Source organism: Pteronotus mesoamericanus, unplaced genomic scaffold, assembly GCF_021234165.1.
Source record: "Pteronotus mesoamericanus isolate MK-2021 breed Mesoamerican mustached bat unplaced genomic scaffold, CSHL_Meso_final contig_25, whole genome shotgun sequence".
NCBI classification, from domain to species: Eukaryota; Metazoa; Chordata; class Mammalia; order Chiroptera; family Mormoopidae; genus Pteronotus; species Pteronotus mesoamericanus.
In genome coordinates this window covers 15,618,337-15,638,667 of record NW_026555105.1, presented here as the reverse complement: position 1 = coordinate 15,638,667, position 20,331 = coordinate 15,618,337, and the positions used below count along the sequence as shown (strand labels likewise).

The 20,331-nt window shown below is 42.2% G+C and overlaps 1 protein-coding gene across 1 annotated transcript in view; it reads right to left on the bottom strand.

Moving 5' to 3' along the window:
• The window catches only part of TTI1 (TELO2 interacting protein 1), a 47,008-nt gene that overhangs the window by 19,844 nt on the left and 6,833 nt on the right, over positions 1-20,331 (bottom strand). The window contains exons 2-3 of the mRNA XM_054573770.1: positions 6,036-8,378; positions 1,432-1,638 (exon numbers count right to left, since the gene is read on the bottom strand). Of these exons, the coding sequence (XP_054429745.1) occupies positions 1,432-1,638; positions 6,036-8,337 (2,509 nt within the window). The 5' untranslated portion in view covers positions 8,338-8,378. The remainder of the gene's footprint in view (positions 1-1,431; positions 1,639-6,035; positions 8,379-20,331) is intronic.

Genomic DNA, 20,331 nt, shown 5'->3' with positions numbered 1-20,331 from the left:
AGAAAGGTTTGATTCATTCAGTCTGCGCCTTGTGAACATCAACTAGAACCAGAAGATCCTAATCGTGAAAGAACGGATCCACTGACTAAGCTAGAATTTCAAACAAGAATGGCAAATCCAGATTATGAGGAATCAAGCTGCCTCCCCTTCTTTAGGTTTGAGTGGGGGGTGCAGTTCATGAAAAGGAGGACTGGGCTGAAACAAAACTGAGAAGAAAAAGCCTGAGAGATTTCTGATCAGAAAACTCTGTCCTTGGGGAAACCAAGGACATGACTCCACATAAATCGTTATTTGGGCCCCGTGATGCTTCCCTGCTGTTTAGAAGGAGTTTGTTGTAATTAGTTGCATTCAGCTACTATTTTCCTGCTATCCTGGAAGGACTGGCTTCAGTTCATCAGAGTCTCAGAGTAGAAATTGCCAAAACAGAAAAAGAAAGAAATCTGCTTGATTCCAACCTAACAAACTAATTTGGGACTCAGTCCGATTTAGGATAGTTCTGAGACCACCAAGCTCATTATAACTTGGCATTTTATATTTGCAGAGGAGATTCTAATAATTTATTAATCCTTCTGTGACCTGAAGCTCCAGATTGAGCTTGTGAATAAAACAACAGGCCAGAGCTTCAGCTAGCCTAAACTCCCTTCTCCTTTATCATATAAATTGGTAAGAAAAACGCTGAACCCTCCTCCTACCAATAAATAAATGAACAAAGCATATGAATAAACAATGGGCATAAGTTAAAAAAAAAAAACTGTCAGGAAAGAAGCACAGAGAAAGATGTTCAATGTTCCCACTAATCAGAGAAATGAAAAGTAAAATAAGAAGCACCATTTTGATTCAGCAGGAAGTAAAATCTGCGATAGCCAAAATTGGCAAGGTTGTGGCAAAACCAGTATAAATCCCGCACTGCTGAAGGAAAGGTATAAACGGATACAACCTTTCTGGAAGGCAATTTGACAAGCATAAAATAATGTTCATATATTTGACCCAGAAATCCCATTTCTGGGATTTATAAAGACATATGTAAAAAGAAGGAAAAGGTCACGTGCACAGAATCATCCACTGCAGCTGTTTATCAGAGTGAAAAGCTACAACCAACATACACTTCCCACAGGGGAATGGGTACTTTGTAGCAGCTATTAAAACATTAATTATGAAAACTCTATAGCAACATGGAGAGTGTCTTATTATATAAGTACATGCAAAAAGGGCATAATGCCTTTAAACTGAGGCTGCAGCCATATAAAATAGGTTTGCAACAAAAAAAAGAATGGAAAAAGATTACACAAAAAGTGAGAATGCCTATGTTAGCATGGTGGGATTATGATCGACTTTTCTTACTTCCAAGCCTCTATAATGGTGTTTCAATGTTTTTACAATAATCTGCTTCAAAAAGAAAGAAACGGCTAAGCCAGAATAAATTATACTTACCTTCCTCATCAAAATCTGAGACATTTCCATCGGCCACATCCTTTTCCTTGAGGTAGTTAAGCAAAAATTGTTCGATGTCTTCGGCTGTGGTGGTATTCGCAAGTCCTTTTTGAAGAGTTGCTGGTCTCTTGCTCAAATGACTTCCCTCCTCCCCTACACTCTGCTCTTGGAGTTGCCCAAGATCACTTGTGTCTGGGAACCACTGGGCTGTAAATAATAAAGTGTTACAATGATCACCTTGGTCATTGACAATAGGCATTAGTACTTTACAAGTAAAATAAGCTTTTTGCCATGGTCTGCATGGCCCATGCATGATCCAGGCCCTACCCCTCTCTCTGACCTCTTCTTCTAACCACTCCCAGCTGCCCTACCATGTTCCAGTTTCTCCCATGTGCCAGGTGTTTTCCTGCCTCAGAACTTTTGAATACACTGTCTCAGTGTCTGGAATACTCCCTCCTCCACGTCACATCTGGCTGATTCCAGCTCACTTTTCATGTCCCAATACGACTATAACTTGCCCATTAAAGCCATCCCTTGGCTCTTCCCAATCTAACTTAGGTCCCTAATATGCTATCTTATATGGCACCATGTTCTCTGCTTTCATACCAACTCATCACAATGTGTAATTATATTTCATTTGTGTGTACTATTTAGACTCCATGCCCCATTGGTAACCACTGGAAATCCAATATGCCCAGCATAGAATGGGTACTCAGAAGCATATGCTGAATGAATACACTAGGTTGGAGAACATGTACAAATGACAAAATTCTGAGTATAGGGTATGCTACTCATTAGCAGAAGACAGGTTCTATGGAGCCTTGAGAATGAAGTCTTATATTTGTGTTTCTGATATAAAATGCTTCAGAATGCTGCTATTTTCTCTCCAAAGCTTTTCCTTCTGCAGGGACGCTTCATTACTTCTATGTGTCACCATAGAATAAGACTTCAACATCACTGAGTCAGAGGTTTTCAAACTGCGCCTTGAGAAGCCCTAGGGTTCTGCATAATTGTCTTGGGGTCACAACAAGGAGGCCAAAAGATAGTGGGCTAAAGAGGCGGGGGTCCAGGGTTTCTAGCCCTTCTTTAACCAGGGCAGCTCTAATTTCAATAATTTTCGTGCACTGGGCTCCCCTAGGGTGTCATTTCAAAAAGGCTCTTAATACTTAGAAGTGAAAGAACAAGAAGAAACCCCCCCAGCCTGCATTTCCGCTCTCCTTTTGCAGGCAGCAGGGACAAAGCCTCCGATGACCTTCAGCACCTGCTAATGTCCTTTCCATCGAGGAGCATCTGTGCAGAGCCAGAGCAACAGCAGGCAGGGATGTCCGGTCAGGCAGCGGAGAGGAGCAGGGGGCAAAGGCCCGAAATGGGGGCCTTCGCTCCGATACCTGGCGGTTCCTGTATGTAGGGTCACTTCTTCAATGCCTCATCCCCAGAGGTAAATCAGGCTCCTATTCAGGCCCCTAAATCAGGCTCCTCGTTGGGAGAACACTGCACTCCCAACGAGTTCAAGTTAGGACGCAATATTCACACTGCTACAAGTAGATAGGGTACAAAGATTACTTTCTAGATTTAAGGCTAATGCCAGACATTAAAAAGTCTTTGCTCACAATTGGCTTTTTTAAACATACGAAATAAAGCTCAACCTCGGTCTTAGTGCAAATAAAACTATAATAAGGTCCTTTTTTTAATTAGATTAGCAAAGATCAAACAGCTGGGTGCATACAGTATGGGTGAGGGCGTGGCAAAATCGGCACTCTTACATAGCTGATGGGAGTTTAAATTGGCACAAACTCTCTGGAGAGCACTTTGATACTCTATCCAACATTTCAATGTAATACTCTCTAAGCCGGCATTTGCCTACTGATATACTTAGCCATGTTTGAAATGGCCTACAAAGATATTCACTGTAACTTTTTTTTTTCTGTGGTGGCAAAAGACTGGAAACCACCAAAACGTACACCAAGAAAGGACTACTTAAATAAATTATGCAGCCACACAATAGAATATCATGCAACCATCAAGACAACGTGGCACCCCCGCATGCAATTTCCTCAAACATGTCCTGGATTCTTCTAAGACCTTTTGGAAGTTCCCTGACACCACATTCCCACTCCCATCTTAGAAGAGTTACCATCAAGTAGACAACTGGATGACAAAACAGAAATGCCACCATCCAGTGCTTTGATTCGTGCGTGACTGTTCAACTCCACCTCAGTACTGCTTACCCTTCAGGACACAAGGGTATTCTGCGTTGCCTCAAGACTTTCAGAAACGCTATCCCCAATGGTGCTCCTTTTCCTAGGATGCCCTCAAGTCAACCTTACCTACCCCGATTTTTCCCCTCTGCAATGGAGACTTCCTCGTCCTCCATTTCAATTTAAAAAAGTGCTACACAGGATTTCTCCCTGAGAGATGACCAAAGACATCAGCAATCCAAGGCAATTCAATTTTCAAGGCCCAAATTGAGATAGCTCCAGGGAGGATATATTTAATAGGCCTTTTCTTAATATATTTTTTTAAATCTCAAATTAACATGTAGTAGAGTTCCCCAAAGTACTAAATGAAGAAGTCTGGAGTGTATTTGGACCATGGAAGTCAGCCACAGTCTAAAATGTATAAGCAGTTAGCCAGTCTTAGTAGTGCTCCCAGGAGGACAGCGACCAGGTTCTCCTTGGTCAATGCTGACGGCCCATGGGCAAGTCCAGTACACAGGCTTCCAAGTGGTTGCAAACTGAAATCTGAACCACAATACTGCCCTCCTCGGTCTCCAGGCCCTGCAGAATTTGTCCTCGTTTACTGTTCTAATTTCAGCTTGTTATCAGTCTCTCCAAAATGACCTCTCCTTCATTCTCCAAAGACCCCCAAGCCCTTTCTTCCCTCCAGGCCTTTGCACCCGCTGTTCTCTTTGCCTGAATGTTCTTAAAATAAACAGGAAGTTGACAGCCTTCAGGCCTCAGCTCTTGTGTCACTTCCTCGGAGAGCCCCTCCTTGACTACATACTTTTATCCAAAGAGCATATATCTACTCAAAAGTAACCTGTCCCTGTTACCCTCTTGTATCAAGTTGTCTTATTTTTTTCACAGTGCTTGTAAGATTCCGAAATGAACTGCATGATTTGTTCCCTTGTATGCAATGGTATTAGGTATTAGCTACAGGTCAGAGGACTGTCCCTCTTCCAGCTACCTTGCAGGAGAAACTTCCTTACACACACTTGGCTTTCTCAGCTGGTAAGAGGAGGCAGGGCAGTGACCTCCCCACCTGCTCTGAAGGCTATTCGCAGGACTGAAATAAGTACCAGAGTTATGCTCTTCGGATAAAAGAGACTCAGGTATACAGCTCATTATTTTTTTCATTCAAAGATTAACTATTTAGTTGAGGGATTTTTTTTTTTCGTATAGCCAGTCCAAAAATCACCATTTTAATGGTGGCTAACACCCCCAACAGACACCCAACAGGATCAAAGGACAGAAGAGAATCTCAAACTTCCTCATACAATTAAAAGGTTAAAAGAAAGTTTCTAGAACTGCTCTGTTCTATATGGCAGTCACTAGCTACATGTGGCTATTTAAATTAAATTAAAAGATTCAGTTCCTCAGTTGCATTAGCCACACATAGCTAGTGGTTATTGTATTGCACTGAACAGATACAGAACATTTCCATCATGGCAGAAAGTCCTATTGGACAGCACTGTGCTAGATTCTCTATAGACTGAATAATTCACGTTATGTCTGTTCTCCGTCAGCACAGATACTGCTAATTCTTAAGTATTGTCAGGAGCAGCTTGGTATAGTAAAAACAAAAAAAATCATAAATCCTGACTTTTCTCCTTACAAACTATGTGACCCTGGCTAAGCAGGATATCACTGAGCCTTAGCTCTTCTCATCTGTAAAACAAAAATAATATTTACATGTAGTCTGCAGGGCTTATGCCCCTGGCTCAGAGCTGGAGCTCAAGAGAAGATAGGGATTATTAAAGTATACATATATACAGGGGTGGGCAAAGGTAGGTTCACAGTTGTGAGCACCCAACACAGGACAGATTGGTGAGGGTCAGTGGCGTGGCCACCACAATCACTAGACCTCTCACCCCAATGGACTTCTTCTTTTGGGGTGTTGTCAAAGATAAAATCTTTTTATGAAAACCACATACTGGGGATACGATTTGCTGCATAAGGGGAGCATGTTACGAAACTGATGTGTGCTTGAGTATAGCAAGTAGACATAAGAATGTGTAGATAATGAAGCTGGACAATCTGAGCACTTATGAGATTGGACTTAAGTGCATTGTGCCATTCTTTTGAGTTAATAAAGCTACTGTAATAATCATAACCTGCATGTCTTTTTCCATATGAACTGTAAGCCTACTTTTTCCCTCCCCTGTGTGTGTGTGTGTGTGTATGTGTGTGTGTGTGTATGTGTGTAAAAGCAATGGAACTCTACCATAATACGTGGGAGAATATCAAATGATATTCAAATTAAACCAATATTCAAATAATGTCCTCCACAGCATAACCACAAAAAAAGAAAGAAAAAAATAAGGTGAGGCAAACACAGATACTAGTTCTTCCCCCAAATGGCATTAAAGAGGGCTCTCAGTGTACCTAATGCTGCCAGCAGGGCATGCAGAACACTGACAAAGGAAGTAGCTCTCTTATCATAAAATTGATCAAGGGCAGCCAAGACATCTTGAACCACATCTGCCACCAAAGGAAGCAGGCTAGCATCGGAGTTCCGCAGCATGACTTCTAAGACCTTTGGGGTGTGGGGGTGGAGAGACAGGTGACGCAGATTTAAGGAGATCCCATTCACCAAATAGTCTGAATTTTGATTGATCAGGTGCTGCAGGGAGTCGTAGCCACAAGCATGACAAATGTCCATCATGGTGCTGGTGGCTGCCTGGCTAATGAGCAGGGTTTGGTCTCCAGCCTTCTCCAGGACTGGATAGAGGGCTGACATCAAGAGCAATCGGAAATCTGTTCCTAGTGCATATGCAAAGTGGCCAATCCCTTCCAACTGGATGCATATTTGCCAGATGTTGCTGTTCATGGAGCAAATCGTGGGACTTGGCTTTGAGAAGGCTGGAAAAGATGTAACTTGGCAGGTGTGTGCACCAGATGTGATGGCCTGAAGGCCTGACTGCTTCACTGTTAGCTCCTCTTCCATTTCTTCAGCTTCGATACAAGTGACCAAATACCAGTTTTCTTGGCTTGTGTATTCTTCAAGGAGAGATGCCACGATCTCTCTCAGTTCCTCTGGGCTTGTTTTAATATGATTTTCATGAAGATTTTCCACTTCCAGCCCAGCAGCCCCTGCAACCAGCTCATTAAGGACCATGGCAGCTTGTTTTCGGTAAACCACAGATTCGTGGTACAGGTCCATAAAGTGATCGACAAGCAAATAGAGGTTCCCGTAAAAACCAAGAAGCTGACAGACCTGCCGCAAAAGCAGGAAAACCCTCTCATCAGTGAAGAAGCGGAAATACCTCCTCTGGATTTGACTTGATGGCCGCGCGGCTAAGGTCTTTGGAGAAGCACTCAGATGGTCAGAGTTCCAACGCCGCTCTTCAACAATTTTGACGTCAGCCACATCTAATTCTAGAACTTGGATAAGGGCTTTGGAAAGGCGCTGGAGATGGGCCACAGAATTGAGGACAAAGTTCACTTTGGGGCCCAAGAGTTTCAGGTAACCGAGTAACAAGGAAAGAGTAGAGAATTTGCCCTGATCATCTTGGGAGTTCATCAGACGTGGAAGAGAGGTGGCAAGGGAATGCAGGTTTTCTGACAAGATGTCAGCAAAGGCTCTGCTGCCCACCACTACCTCCTGCTCCGCAAAATGTCTCAGAACTTTACTGCACTGGCCTTGGACTTCAGGACTCTCATCATTTAGGAGACCCACTAACGTCTTCAGAAGGAGGCCAGCTGATTCGACCAGTGACTGACTGCACTTCAAAAGAAGGGCCTCGACAAGTTTTATCAGCTCCAGCCTCACCTTCCAGTGTGAGTGAACTGAAACACACTCAATTATTTTTTTAATAAGGATGGTCAACTTGTCACCAGTATTTTTTACCCAATCAGCTTCCCTGTGAACCATCAGCTCTGCTACTCCGTGCTCCACTGTAGGCTTTGCTTGCACCTTTGAGATTCTTCTGAGCTGTTCATCAGCCATGACAAAGCCCACTGTCTTGTAAAAGATCTTTAGGGAAGATACGACAATGCTGTGCCCTTGTTTAAAGTCTCCTGTGATGATCCTGGTCAGTGTAGTTGAGATTCCAGGTAAAAAAGAAGCAAACAAGTCCCCCAGGTGCTTTTGCTCAAACTCATCCAAGCACCTCGGATGGTCGTCACAATCACACTGAAAGAGTAGAACCTGTAAACATTTTAAAGCAGCAATTTTAATTTGCTTTGATTTCTCCTTTTCTGCTAGGCCTAACAGTAAAGATACTGCAAATCCTAAACGAGGTAGAACAGAGGGCTCATAAAAAGTCAGAACGATGTCCCCGTAAGCTGAGTGCATCAATGTGATGAGGCCTTGGATCACAGCCAATTTCAACTCCTCTGACACAGGGGCAGGTTTTTGGGAGTTGGGAGAATACAGACAACTGGAGAGCTCTGAAAAGAGTTCCTGGAGAAGTTCCTGTTCCTTCACACATGTTGAGGAGAGGACAAAGGTGAGGCACTCTATCACGCTCTGGGTCAAGCGCTCCCTTTTGGGACCCGGGGTCTTCAGGGCAAATCGTAAAGGGAAGAGGATGTACTGCTGAAGTTCCTGAAGAGCAGAGTCACTCACGGTCTGTAACTGTGCCCGCAGCTCCTCCACGTTCTCCACCGTCTGGGTCTTTGTGAGCTGAACACAGACAGGACGTAAGACGCCGAAGGCCTCTTCAGGAGTATCAAAAACTGCCATTGCGCAAATGCCTTCCTCTCACTGAGGAAACATCCTGCAGGCTGGAGGAAGGAAACTTTTCAGTAAAGTGGGTCAAGCTCAAAACAAACACCAACTGAACTTACATTCATTCATTCAACAGACAAGTAGTGGGGGACTATGTGTTAGTTGCTGCGCAAAGCACTAAGGGGAGCAATGGAACTGAAGAGATGGTCCCTACACTTAGGAAGCCCCTAAGAACTGAGGGAAGCAGATGGACAGTTACAACATAGTCTGTTAAGTAATAGGATAGATCTATGTTCACAATCCTTAAGTGAGTGTAGAAGACCCATGTGTCATAACCCTGGATATGTTTCACAGGAGGATGCTTGAGCCAAGAATTGAGGGAGGAATGAACAGGAATCTGTGGGCTAGTCCAGGGAGTTACGATTTTAATCTGTTGTCATAATGGGGAGCCATTGAATGTTGTTTTGTTGTTTTTTTTTTTAAAAGACTTGAGGCATAACATATACACAGTAAAATGCACTAGTCTTAACATACAGCTCAGTGAATTTTTATGTATGTAGATACCCATGTAACTACTACTCAAACAAGATATACACCATTTCCAGCACCCTGGAAAGCTCCCTTGTGCCCTCCTGCAATCAATTCCTATTTTCCTATCTTCCCAGAAGCCACTATTCTGACTTCCATCACTATGGATTAGTTTTGATTGTTCTAGTCATGAAGAGGTTTTAAGCAGGGGGTGATATGATTAACTTCATGCACTGAAAAGATCCCCTGGCAGCCAGGACTATGGTAGAAGAATCAGAACTAGGTGAGACTAAAAGCAAAAAAAAAAAAAAAAAAAAAGGAAAAAAGAAAAAAGAAAAGAAAAAGAGTGGCCAGAGAAATGGAAAAACCAGGAGCGCACATTATCACAGAAATCGTGGGAAAGAGATTGAGGCGGGATGGAAAGATGGGTGGCGTGCAGGCAGTGAAAGGAGACAGGCTTAAGGGTAAGTGAAGGAGCTGGGCAACTTAATATAAGAGTCTCTTTTCTCTGTGAGAAGAAATTCAAAGTCATGGGCTGACAGTGAATAAGGACGGTAAACAGAGAGCTTGAGAAGAGAAATATTTGAGAAATAAAGTCTCAAATATTTCCTTTGGGGCAGCAGAGCATGCTGGGAAGACACAGAAGTGTGGCCCAGGGGTACTGAGGACCGGGCTGAAGCTGGAGACCGTAAACGTGCACAACTGTAAAATGCTGGCACTGGATGGAGGCCCAGGGACCTTCTAGTTTGGTTGGGTTTCTCTCCCTTTCACTCACTGTTTCTATTTTTTTGGCTCTACTTGCTGGGTGGTTCTGAAGAGACGACGAGAAAGTGTCTCCGCTGCCTCTCCCCATCCCCAATCCAATGAACTGTACTGAGCCCCAGTGACTAGGGCTGGCAGGTAAGCAATGCTGGGTGGGTGTGGGCAAGACCTGCTCGGCCCAGAGAGCTGGTCCTGAACTGTCCCCCGGGGTCAGGAGAGGGCTCCAAGGCAACAATCAGGCTTTAATACCCTGGAGAGAATCTGGTCCACAGAGCTCCATAGACCCCTGTGAGGAAGGGCGATGCTGGTCTCCGTGGGGCTTCTTGGAAGGGTATCTCCTGGTCCCTGTGACCCTCAAGAAGCCAGGAGAGGGAAGAAGCTCAAGTCTTCCCTATTCTGGGCTAGGAAAATGCCAGGTGTGGATGCCAGAATGCTTGGCCGGGGCCTGCTGACATCTCAGCAGCACTGGCTCACACACTGATGACCCAGGGGCTGCTGGGCCCTCCCCTGCCTGAACTACCAGTAGCTGGAACAGTGAAAAGGAAGGCAGCCCCTTAATGGGGTCCAGCAGTAGGTAGGAGAAGCAAATAAGAGTGCTGTGGAGATGGTGAATCTTGGGTTAATAGAACCGCTAAAGGAGACAGACAAAAATTTTATAAATAGACCAAAAAGGAAGTTCAATTACGACACAAAAGACATTTCTCACAGTTTTCAAAACATGATTTGCCACACCAAAAAAAGCTCAATTTGTGGGGGAAACAAAAAAAGAGGGCTAATTGCTGAGATGCAATTAGTGGCCTGGAAGATCAAGTAGAGCTATCTTAAAATTCTGAGCAGAAATACAAAGGGATGAAAATTGCGAGACCTACAGGACAGATCTGGGAGAACGAACATGTAAGTAGCTGGGAATTCTGGAAGAGGAAAAAGGAGCAGATGGAGGAGCTGAGACAAATAAATAACTGAAACACTTCCCTGGGCTGCAAAAACAGATTTATCTGGACACTGAAAAGACTGAAGGATACACATGTAGTCACATTCTGGTAAAGTTCCGGTACACTAAAATACAGAGAAAAATCATATACACTTTCAGGAAGAAAGAGCAAATAACTCACAATGGCTTTGAATTTCTCATTTACAACAATGTGTACCACAAGATAGAAGAGTAACATCTACTAACTGCAAAGAAAGGCTTGTGCCTGCTCCCCAAACCCCATAAATAGCCAAAATGTTCACCGGTGAGGGTGAAAGAACAATGTGCAAGGATTGAGAGAAGGTGTCACCCATATATATACCACAGGAAGGTGCCTGAAAAAGAACTTCATTCAAACAACAATTGAAACAGAGGCCTAAAATGGGAAGATGAATAAAAAGGGAACCCTGTTCAGAAACTTTTCCTTTTAGCTTGAGAAACTTTCTTCAAATCAAATGTTTAAGTGGGAGCTTGGCAAACAACACAGATAAAATCCCAGGGGTAGTTAAAGCGGGGTGAAGGCAGTGGGCTGGGGCTCTGCATCTCCCCCATTCATCTCAGGAGTTCCAAGATAACCGTGGGTGCCCTGAACTATGTTCTCAGACTATGGGACAAAAACTGCAATAAAGCTAATGAAGTGGGAACAAACAATATGTCCAAAACTAAACTTACCTGCTCTTTCTCCTATATTCTGTTTACGATTGATGGTCCTCATCTGAGCTGGAAACCTTATGCTCTCTGCTCTCTTAATTCCACCATTCTCTTAAGTTTCATCAATTCTGCCCCTTCGACATCTTTCAAATCTGTTGATGATCATCATCTACTTAATGCTGGGCTGACTGCAGCACTTTCTGCTCTGGCTCCCTGCCTTGTGTGCCTGCCCTTCTTGAACCCATATTTCGTGCTGACATGTAAGTAATACTTCTAAACAAAATTCTGATGCTGTCCTCCATGCTTAAAATTCTTCAACTGCTCTCCGTAGCCTGCCCAAGGTAAAGGCACCTTTTTGCCATGGCATATAGGCCCCTTCACCACCAGGCCCCTGCTTATCCCACCAACCTCATCTCTACTGGTTTTCCCCTTGAACTTGAAACTGTAACAATGTATAATGATAAAACTTGCAATCTCCCAAAAAGCTTATGCTATTTCACATTCGCCTCCTTTGTTCTATCACTGTAACACACCACTACTATAATATTTAGCATGCTGCATTATTCTGTATATATCTGTCTTACCTACCTTAGACTAGGAAAGCCTGTACCTACAGCCTAGAAGGGCACCTGACAAGCACTCAAAAAAAACTATACATACTCCGCTGCCAAGCAGGATATACCAGGGTGTGGCAGGCCAATATGCCTGTCCGCAACTAGGAAAAAAGCCAGCTAAATTACAAAAATCTCTTCTTAAATCATCAAATAGTTGTGGAAGCAATAGATGGACTAATAACTCTGGTGAGGGTGAATGTTCAGGCTGAGTCAACAATCAGGAGCAATGTATCCCCCTGCCTCCGCTGCCAAACCCCACTGGTGCATTTGTTGATTCTGGACACACACTTAGGATTACAGTGTGGCCTAGATTGAGGGCTATCACTAAATGAAGAGAAATTAAAATGCTTTTAATATGGTCATGTGGGGTTAAGGGGGGGGGACAAATCTGCCATCTTCAGGGATCTCAAAATACATGACTTCTGGCAGAAGGCTGGGGGAGAAATGACTGAGAAATGCCCAAACAAATAAAGGAGATCAACCCACAAATTCAAGAAGTTCAGCAAATCCCACGTTGACAATACAATGGGAAATAAAGACACACAGCCACCTCATTGTCAAAATGCTGAAAACCAGAAATAAAAAGTCTTAAAAGTAATGGAGTGATAAGATTGACAGACAACTTCTCAACAGAAATGATAAAATCCAGAATATAACAGAATGACATCTTTAAAGTGTTGAAAGAAAATAACTACCAACCTTGAATTTTACATCCTACAAAACACTGTTCCAAACTGATGGTAAAATAAAGATGTTTTAAACAAACAAAAACTGAGTGAATTCATTGTTATCAGGTCTGTGCTAAAGGAAAAAATAGGGAGAAAATGAACCAAAATAGAAGCATTGACATGTAGGAAGGAATCAAGAATAGATCAATATAAAAGAGGATTAGCTGTACAAAACAATAATTACTATGTCTTTTGTAGTTTAAGCACATATACACAAAACCAAAATGCAAGACAATAATGCACAAAAGGAGCATGAGGGGTATTAAGAAATTGAACCTAGCAGGAAATGGTAAAACAATTTCTGTTAGACTACAACTTGTCAAGAATTCATGATGAAATCTGTAGGTTGAGCTCAAAAAAAAAAAAACCCACCAAAAAAAACAAAAAAACCCACAAAAAAAAACACCTAGAAGATTATATACGTAACAAGTTTAGAGAACAGTAAAAATGAGATAAATATTATAGATTTATCCCACACCAAATGGTAAAAAATGAGAAAAAAAGAAGAAAAACCAATGGATCAAATAAAAAACAAATAATAAAGATGGTAGGCAGAAGCCCAAAAGAAATAGTAATATTAATTCAGTTTCTCAACAGAGGCACTGTTGACATCCAAGGATGGATGATGATTTGTTGGTGGAGGCTGTCCTGTCCATTGTAAGATATTTAGCAGTGTCTTTGGCCTGCCTCCTAGATGCCAGGAACACCCCCCAAGGTGTGACAACCAAAAATGCCTTCAGACACTGCCAAATGTCCCATGCAGGGCAAAAATTGCCCTTGGATAGAACCACTGGTGCCGAATCAAATCCCCAGCAAGATTTTTGTAGAAAGTAACAAGATGATTCTAAAATTGATATGGGAATGCAAAGCACCTAGAACAGCAAAGACAATCTAAAGAGGAAGAAAGAGAAGATGGAAGCATAGGTAGACACACTTCACCCCTCGTGCAACCACAGAGAGAATCACAACTATACCTCAAAATAAGTAACAACCAGAACTGTCGGAAAATCAAGCTGTTTGGAAGTTCGACAACCAAGGCTTTAAAGAAGCCACATTCATCCAGATGGGTAGGAGGGGTGAAGCTGTGGAGACACGGTGTGGTGCAGAGAGGCAGTGGCAGTGGAATAAGTGGTCCCGCACTTGTGTGGGGTGGATAAAAATCAGAAGGGACACCTTGGGAGCCAGTGATCCCAGCCCCCGGCCAGACTGCACAGCCCAGGGTTCTGGCGCTGGGAAGATAAATCCCCTTAATTTCCAACTGTAAAAACCAGTGGAGGTTGGGGCAGCAGAGAAAACTGCCGAATTTCCAGGAGAGTCTGTTTAAAGGGCCCACATGACTTAGAACGTATACAAACCCCCCCACTCTGGGATTCATCACCAGGGCAACAGCTGGAAGGGTGCCAGTCACATACAGGAAGTGGGTGAAATGATTGGAAATAGGGCAAGTGCCCAGCAAATCTCCAGAAGCCAGGAAGCAGCACTGGCCCCTCTTTGAACCCTCCCCCACACAGAGCCACAAAGCGGAGAAGCGGGTTGCTCTGCCTGACAACTACCTAAGGCTCTGCCCCACACAATCTACAGATGCCTTTTCTAAGACAGGGAATCAAAGCAGCTCTACTTAATACACAGAAACAAACACAGGGAGGCTGCTGAATTGAGGATACAAAGAAATATAACCCAAATGAAAGAACAGAACAAAACCCCAGAAAAGAAACTAAATGAAACAGAGATAACCAACCTATCAGATGCAGAGTTCAAAACACTGGTGATCAGGATGCTCAAAGAACTCACTGAGTACAGCAACACCATAAGGGAAGAAATGAAAGTTACACTAAATGAAATAAAGAAAAATCTACAGGGAACCAACAGTGGAGAGGATGAAGCTGAAAATCAAATCAACGATTTGGAACAGAAGGAAGGAAAAAGCATTCAATCAGAACAGCAAGAAGAAAAAATAATTCAAAAAAAAAAAATGAGGAGAGGCTTAGGAACCGCTGGGACAACTTTAAATGTACCAACATCTGAATCATATCAGGGCCAGAGTATAAGAGGACAAGCAAGAAAGTGAAAACTTATTTGAAAAAATAATGAAAGAAAACTTCCCTAATTTGATGAAAGAAATAGACATATCAGTCCAGGAAGCACAGAGAGTCTCAAACAAGTTGGACCCAAAGAGGACCACACCAAGACACATCATAATTAAAATGCCAAATGTTAAAGATAAAGAGAGAATCTTAAAAGCAGCAAGAGAAAAGCAAGAGTTACCTACAGAGGAGTTTCCATAGGACTATCAGCTGATTTCTGAAGAGAAACTTTGCAGGCAAGAAGGGACTGACAAGAAGTATTCAAAGTGATGAAAAGCAAGGACCTACAACCTAAATTACTCTATCCAGCAAAGCTATCATTTAGAATGGAAGGGCAGATGAAGTGCGTACCAGACAAGGTAAAACTAAAGGAGTTCATCATCACCAAGCCATTATTACATGAAATTTAAAGAGACTTATTTAAGTAAAAGAAAATCAAAACTATGAACATTAAAAGGACAATAAATTCACAATTATCAACAACTGAATCTAAAAAACAAACACACAAACAAAGCAAACAACTAGAGCAGGAAGAGAATAGTAGAAATGGAGCTCAGTGGAGGGCTATCAGCTGGGAGAGGGAAGGGGGAAAATGGGGGAAGAGGTACAAGGATTAAAAAGTGTAATCTGTAGGTACAAAATAGACAGGGGGATGTCAAGAATAGTATAGGAAATGGAGAAGCCAAAGAACTTATGTGCATGACCCATGGACATGAACTAAGTGGGGAGGGACTGCTGGAGAGAAAAGGGGTACTGGATGGAGGGGGGCAAAGGGGGAAAAATTGGGATAATTGTAATAGCATAATCAATAAAATATATTTTAGAAAAAAAAAAGAAGAAATAAATTGGTAAGTTGTGATAGTGTAAGTTCTGCCACCATCTGATTTCAAGATGTACTATAAAGGTACAATTATTAAAGGCAATGCAGAGTGCTTTTGGCATAAAGACAGACAGACTAATGGGATAGAAAAGGATCCAGAAATAGCTCCCACATATAAAATAGAGTCGGTGATACCAAAAAGAACGGGGGGAATAGAATGGCCTTTTCAATTAAAGGTGCTATTCCATTTGACTGTCCATACGAACAAAAATATGTCTTGATTCCATCTCACACCACATTTAAATGTGAAATGTAAAACGATAAAGCTTTTCAAAGAAAACAGAGAACATCTTTGTGATCTTGTAGTAGGCAAAGATTTCTTAAATAGGATACTGAAAAGGGCTAACCCTAAAAAAAAAGGATAAATTCCACTACATTAAATTAAGAACTGTATTCATCAAAAGACATCAATTAAGAGAGAGAAAAGACCCATGGTATGGCAAGAGATGTCCTGTACATATGACAAAACACTAAAATTTATAACGTAAAAGCCCTAGGTGGTGTGGCTCAGTGGATTAAGTGCCAGCCTGTGAACCAAAGGGTCGCTGGTTCAATTTCCAGTCAGGGCACATGCCTGGGCTGCAGGCCAGGTCCCTAGTAGGGGGTGCTAAAGATGCAACCATACATTGATGTTTCTCCCTCTCTCTCTTTTTTCCCCTCTTCCTCTCTCTAAGAATAAATAAATAAAATCTTTAAAAAGAATTAAAGTAATTTATAATGTAAGAGATTTTAAAATAAATGATTAAGAAAAAGGCAATCCAGTGCTTCCTTCATCTTCTCCTAAAAACCTTCCCTCACCATCCCCAACACACATACACAACAACAACAACAACAACAACAACAAAAGAGAAAAGAAAAAGACATTCCAATATGGAAAAGGATCTGAACAAACATATCACAAAAGAGGACATTCAAATTGCCAAGAAACATATGAAAAGAAATTCAACATCATTAGTCAGGAAAATGCAAATTAAAACCATAATAAAATACTATTATATACCTGCCAGAAGGGCTAAGTTGAAAAAGGGGGATAAAAAGAAAAAGAAAATACTGGGTGCTGGCAAGGATATGAAGCAACGAGAACTCTTATTCAGTGTTGGTAGGAGTGTAAATTGGTACAAATACTTTGGGAAACACTTTTATGGTATCTATTATTCTAAAGGTGAACATATGTATGCTGTATGATCTAGTAATTCCCCTCTTTTATATTTACCCAACAGAAATGCATGCATAAATGTATCAAAAGATGTGTTCTGGAATACACTATCCACAATTGCCTCTAAACAGAAACTACCCAAATGCCCATCTGTGGTAGATAAATTGTGGATGTAGTGGATAAATGGATAAATTGTGGTATATTCTCTCAATGGAATACTATACAGATGAAGATTTACCACCATCGAAAATCTTCAAAAGAATAGGTTACAGGCTCAGAAACATATAAACTAGCTTTCTGTGAGGAAGACAGTATAACAAATTGCTACTTTGACATGACTATAAAAGGCAATCATATACCTTTATGGGATGGCCATGAAATCACACTTGTGTGACAATATGTCAATTATAGAAGGAATTGTTTAGAGATTTAGAGCCTTAGGAGTCCTAAGGAGTCCTAGATTCTATTCCTATAAAACACAACTCTGATTACTTAAAGTGGTGCTGCACAGTCTGATGTTGATATAACTGACAGCAACGGGGGCATTCTGACCCAGAAAGTGATGCTGGGATGGGGCATTCAGGACAAGCTGGTTCTCTGGGTGAGCAGAGAAAATAACCCAGAGTTCAACTGTGGCAGGCAGCGACTGAATGAACACAGCCTGAACCACCAGTTCTTGACTGCTGATGGCTATCTAAACCTTTCCTAGTTTAGCGTTCACCTACTGTGGTCGTGGAACGCAGTCACTGGAGAGGTGGGGAAAGGGATCTGAGCATGAGTGGACCCGTTCCCCCTGGCAGCCTTACCCCCGCCTCCCCTTCTCTTCCTGTCTCATCTCAGGGATCGGCTATGTAAGCTCCCTGGGCCATGATGTAGAGGTAGTGAGGACAACTGGGACAATCTGTACAGACTGCTATCTTTTCAGGCACATAAAGGGTAAGCTGGTAGATCACGAGGCACTTATTATATCATTCAATCAAGAAGTGAAAAAGGAAGAAGTACAAAGGAATTTGGACAAAGAATGAAGACCAACAGGTTCCTGGAGGGAGGAGAATCTGTGCTGGGGTTGGGAGACTAAACACTGGAGTTGCACAGGAAGGCTGCTCACGGTAAAACACCTGTCACAAGCAAAGGCCAGAAGTAATAAAAATCACAGCACCTAATAAGGCAAAGAGACAAGACAGAGATGCCATCATGGCCAGTGAGCCACACCTCACCCAGGCGAGATACCTGGTCGCTTGTTGAGGGCTTTTTGACTATGTCCAACACACAGTCTCAGAGCTCACTCTCACCTCTCTCAGGGCTTCGCTCAGGTGTGCATTCTGAGTAAAGCCTTCTCTGATCACCCTTATTTAAGACTGCAACCTATCCTCACTCCTCCCCACTACTCCTGACACTACCTATCCCCTTTCTTGGCCTTTAAAAATTTCATCCGTGGCACTCAGCACTCTCCATCAAACGAGATGATCTACCTATTTATTTATTGTCTCTCTCCCCTCACTGGAATACAGGCTCTATGAAAGCAGTGATATTTGACAGGTTTGTTTATTGCTTCTGGTACAGAGCAGGTATTCAGTAAATGCTTGTTGAACCAGCAGCCATTGCCCTAGGTCTGGCTCTCTCATTAGTAGAACTTTAATAACAAAGAGCCAAGTCTCAACTGGATTCTGGGTAAAAAAAGCCCCACTCTTTATCTCTGGGGGTGAGTTATTCCCCTAGGTAGTTGATCTGATCCATTACGGGAAGATCTTTCTGGATTCATTCTCAGGGGGCAATCAGAGGTCTAGAGTTCGGCTGTACCCAGCCCACTTTTAGGCTGTTTCCAGGACAGGGACAAAAAGAGTATGATAATATGAATCTGACAGTCTGGGTTCTAGTCCTGGCTCTTAGTACATTGCTGTATGATTTCCATGAATTTCAGTTTCTTCATACTAAAAAAAAAAAAAAAAAAGCTAAATGGAGAAGATGATTTTGAAAACGTCTAGCTTTGATTAACCAGCATATGGATAGGAAGGCTGGGTTTAGATCCCAGAGACAGGAGTTCAGACATAAGAATTCACGATATAAGTTCTTGAAAATACGGAAGAGAATTAATACTTACTGAAAACACCCACCATATGCCAGGCAATGTATGTAACACTTCATGTATTTTTTATGTACATAATTTTTTGTACATAATTCCTCATCCACAAGCCGAGTAACACAAGACTCAGAGAGGTTACGTGATGCCCACAGTCACACAGTAAGCAGTGTCAGACATGGAATTCAACTCAAGCCTGTGAGTCCAAAGGCTGTGTGTACTCTTTCCACGATACCAGAGGTTCCAATTCCAACTGTTTATCAGAATCCAAGAACAGTGTAAGTAGAGATTCCTGGGCCTTATACCAGATCTACTGAATCAGAATCTATATTGGGGTTGGGAGCGGGGCTGCCAGGGTATGCTTGGGAATCTATTTGAAAAGTTCACAAGGTCAAGCTGATGACCAGCCAAGTGTGGGAAGCCTGCACTGTATGTACTCTACAGACACCGTGTCTTCTGAAGGACAAGAGTCAGGTGATGAAAGAGGTACTCATTCAATAACCCATCTGCCAGTAGCTCTTACTGTACACTGCAGGACTACTGCCCTGGGTTAAAATGATTGGCTTATTTGTGTGTCTTTCCAACAGAATGGATGGTATATTTTTTAGTGTTGCAGCTTTGCTGTGGTGTTTCCTGCATGTGGTGAAATGTCTGCCAAGCAGTTCCCACTCTGTTTATTTAATAAATGAGCAAAAGCTGGATAAATATTACACCTCTAGCATACCCTAAAGGACTGGAGCTCCCTGCTCATCCTTCTAACTAGAAATGTTTCCTTAGCATATACTACATACCAAACCTTGCGCTAAGCTCTTGAAGAGGAAAACGGAGACACAAGGGTAACCAGAGGGTCTAGTGGGGAGTGTACTGCAGAACATTATGTACACACACCAGAAGCTGGAGGAGGGGAATCACGGAGACTTCCCATAAACCCTTCAGAAATTACTCCACACTCACTCACTACTTTGTTTACAGTTGTCCTCTACAGAACACTTGTAAAACAGTGCCCTGTATTACACTAATACTACGTGTGAAACAAAACTGGATATGCCTGAAAATATAGGTGATCATCAGCATAGGCGGTGACTTCGACTTTCCTCTCTCAACTGACAGAACTAGACATAAAATCAGAAAGGATAACAAAAGAACTCAAAAACACCATCAACCAACAAGATCTAATCAATAGTTACAGAACACTTCAACCCACAAGAGCAGAATGAATATTCTTTTCAAGCGCCCACAGAACATATACTGAGATAGAGCATATCCTAGGCCATGACACAAACCTCAACTAGTTCAAAAGAATTAATCACACCAATTTTATTTTCTAACCATGATGGAATCAAATGAGAAACCCCTAACAGACAATAGGAAAAATCTCCAAACACCTGGAAACACATTTCTAAACAATCCGTGAATCAAAGAGGAAATCTCAAGGGAAATTAAACAAACAAACATGGAAATCAACGAAAATGAAAATACAACACCCGAAATTTGTGACACACAACTACAGCCATGGTGGGAGGGAAATTTGTAGTACTAAAGTCATATATTGGAAA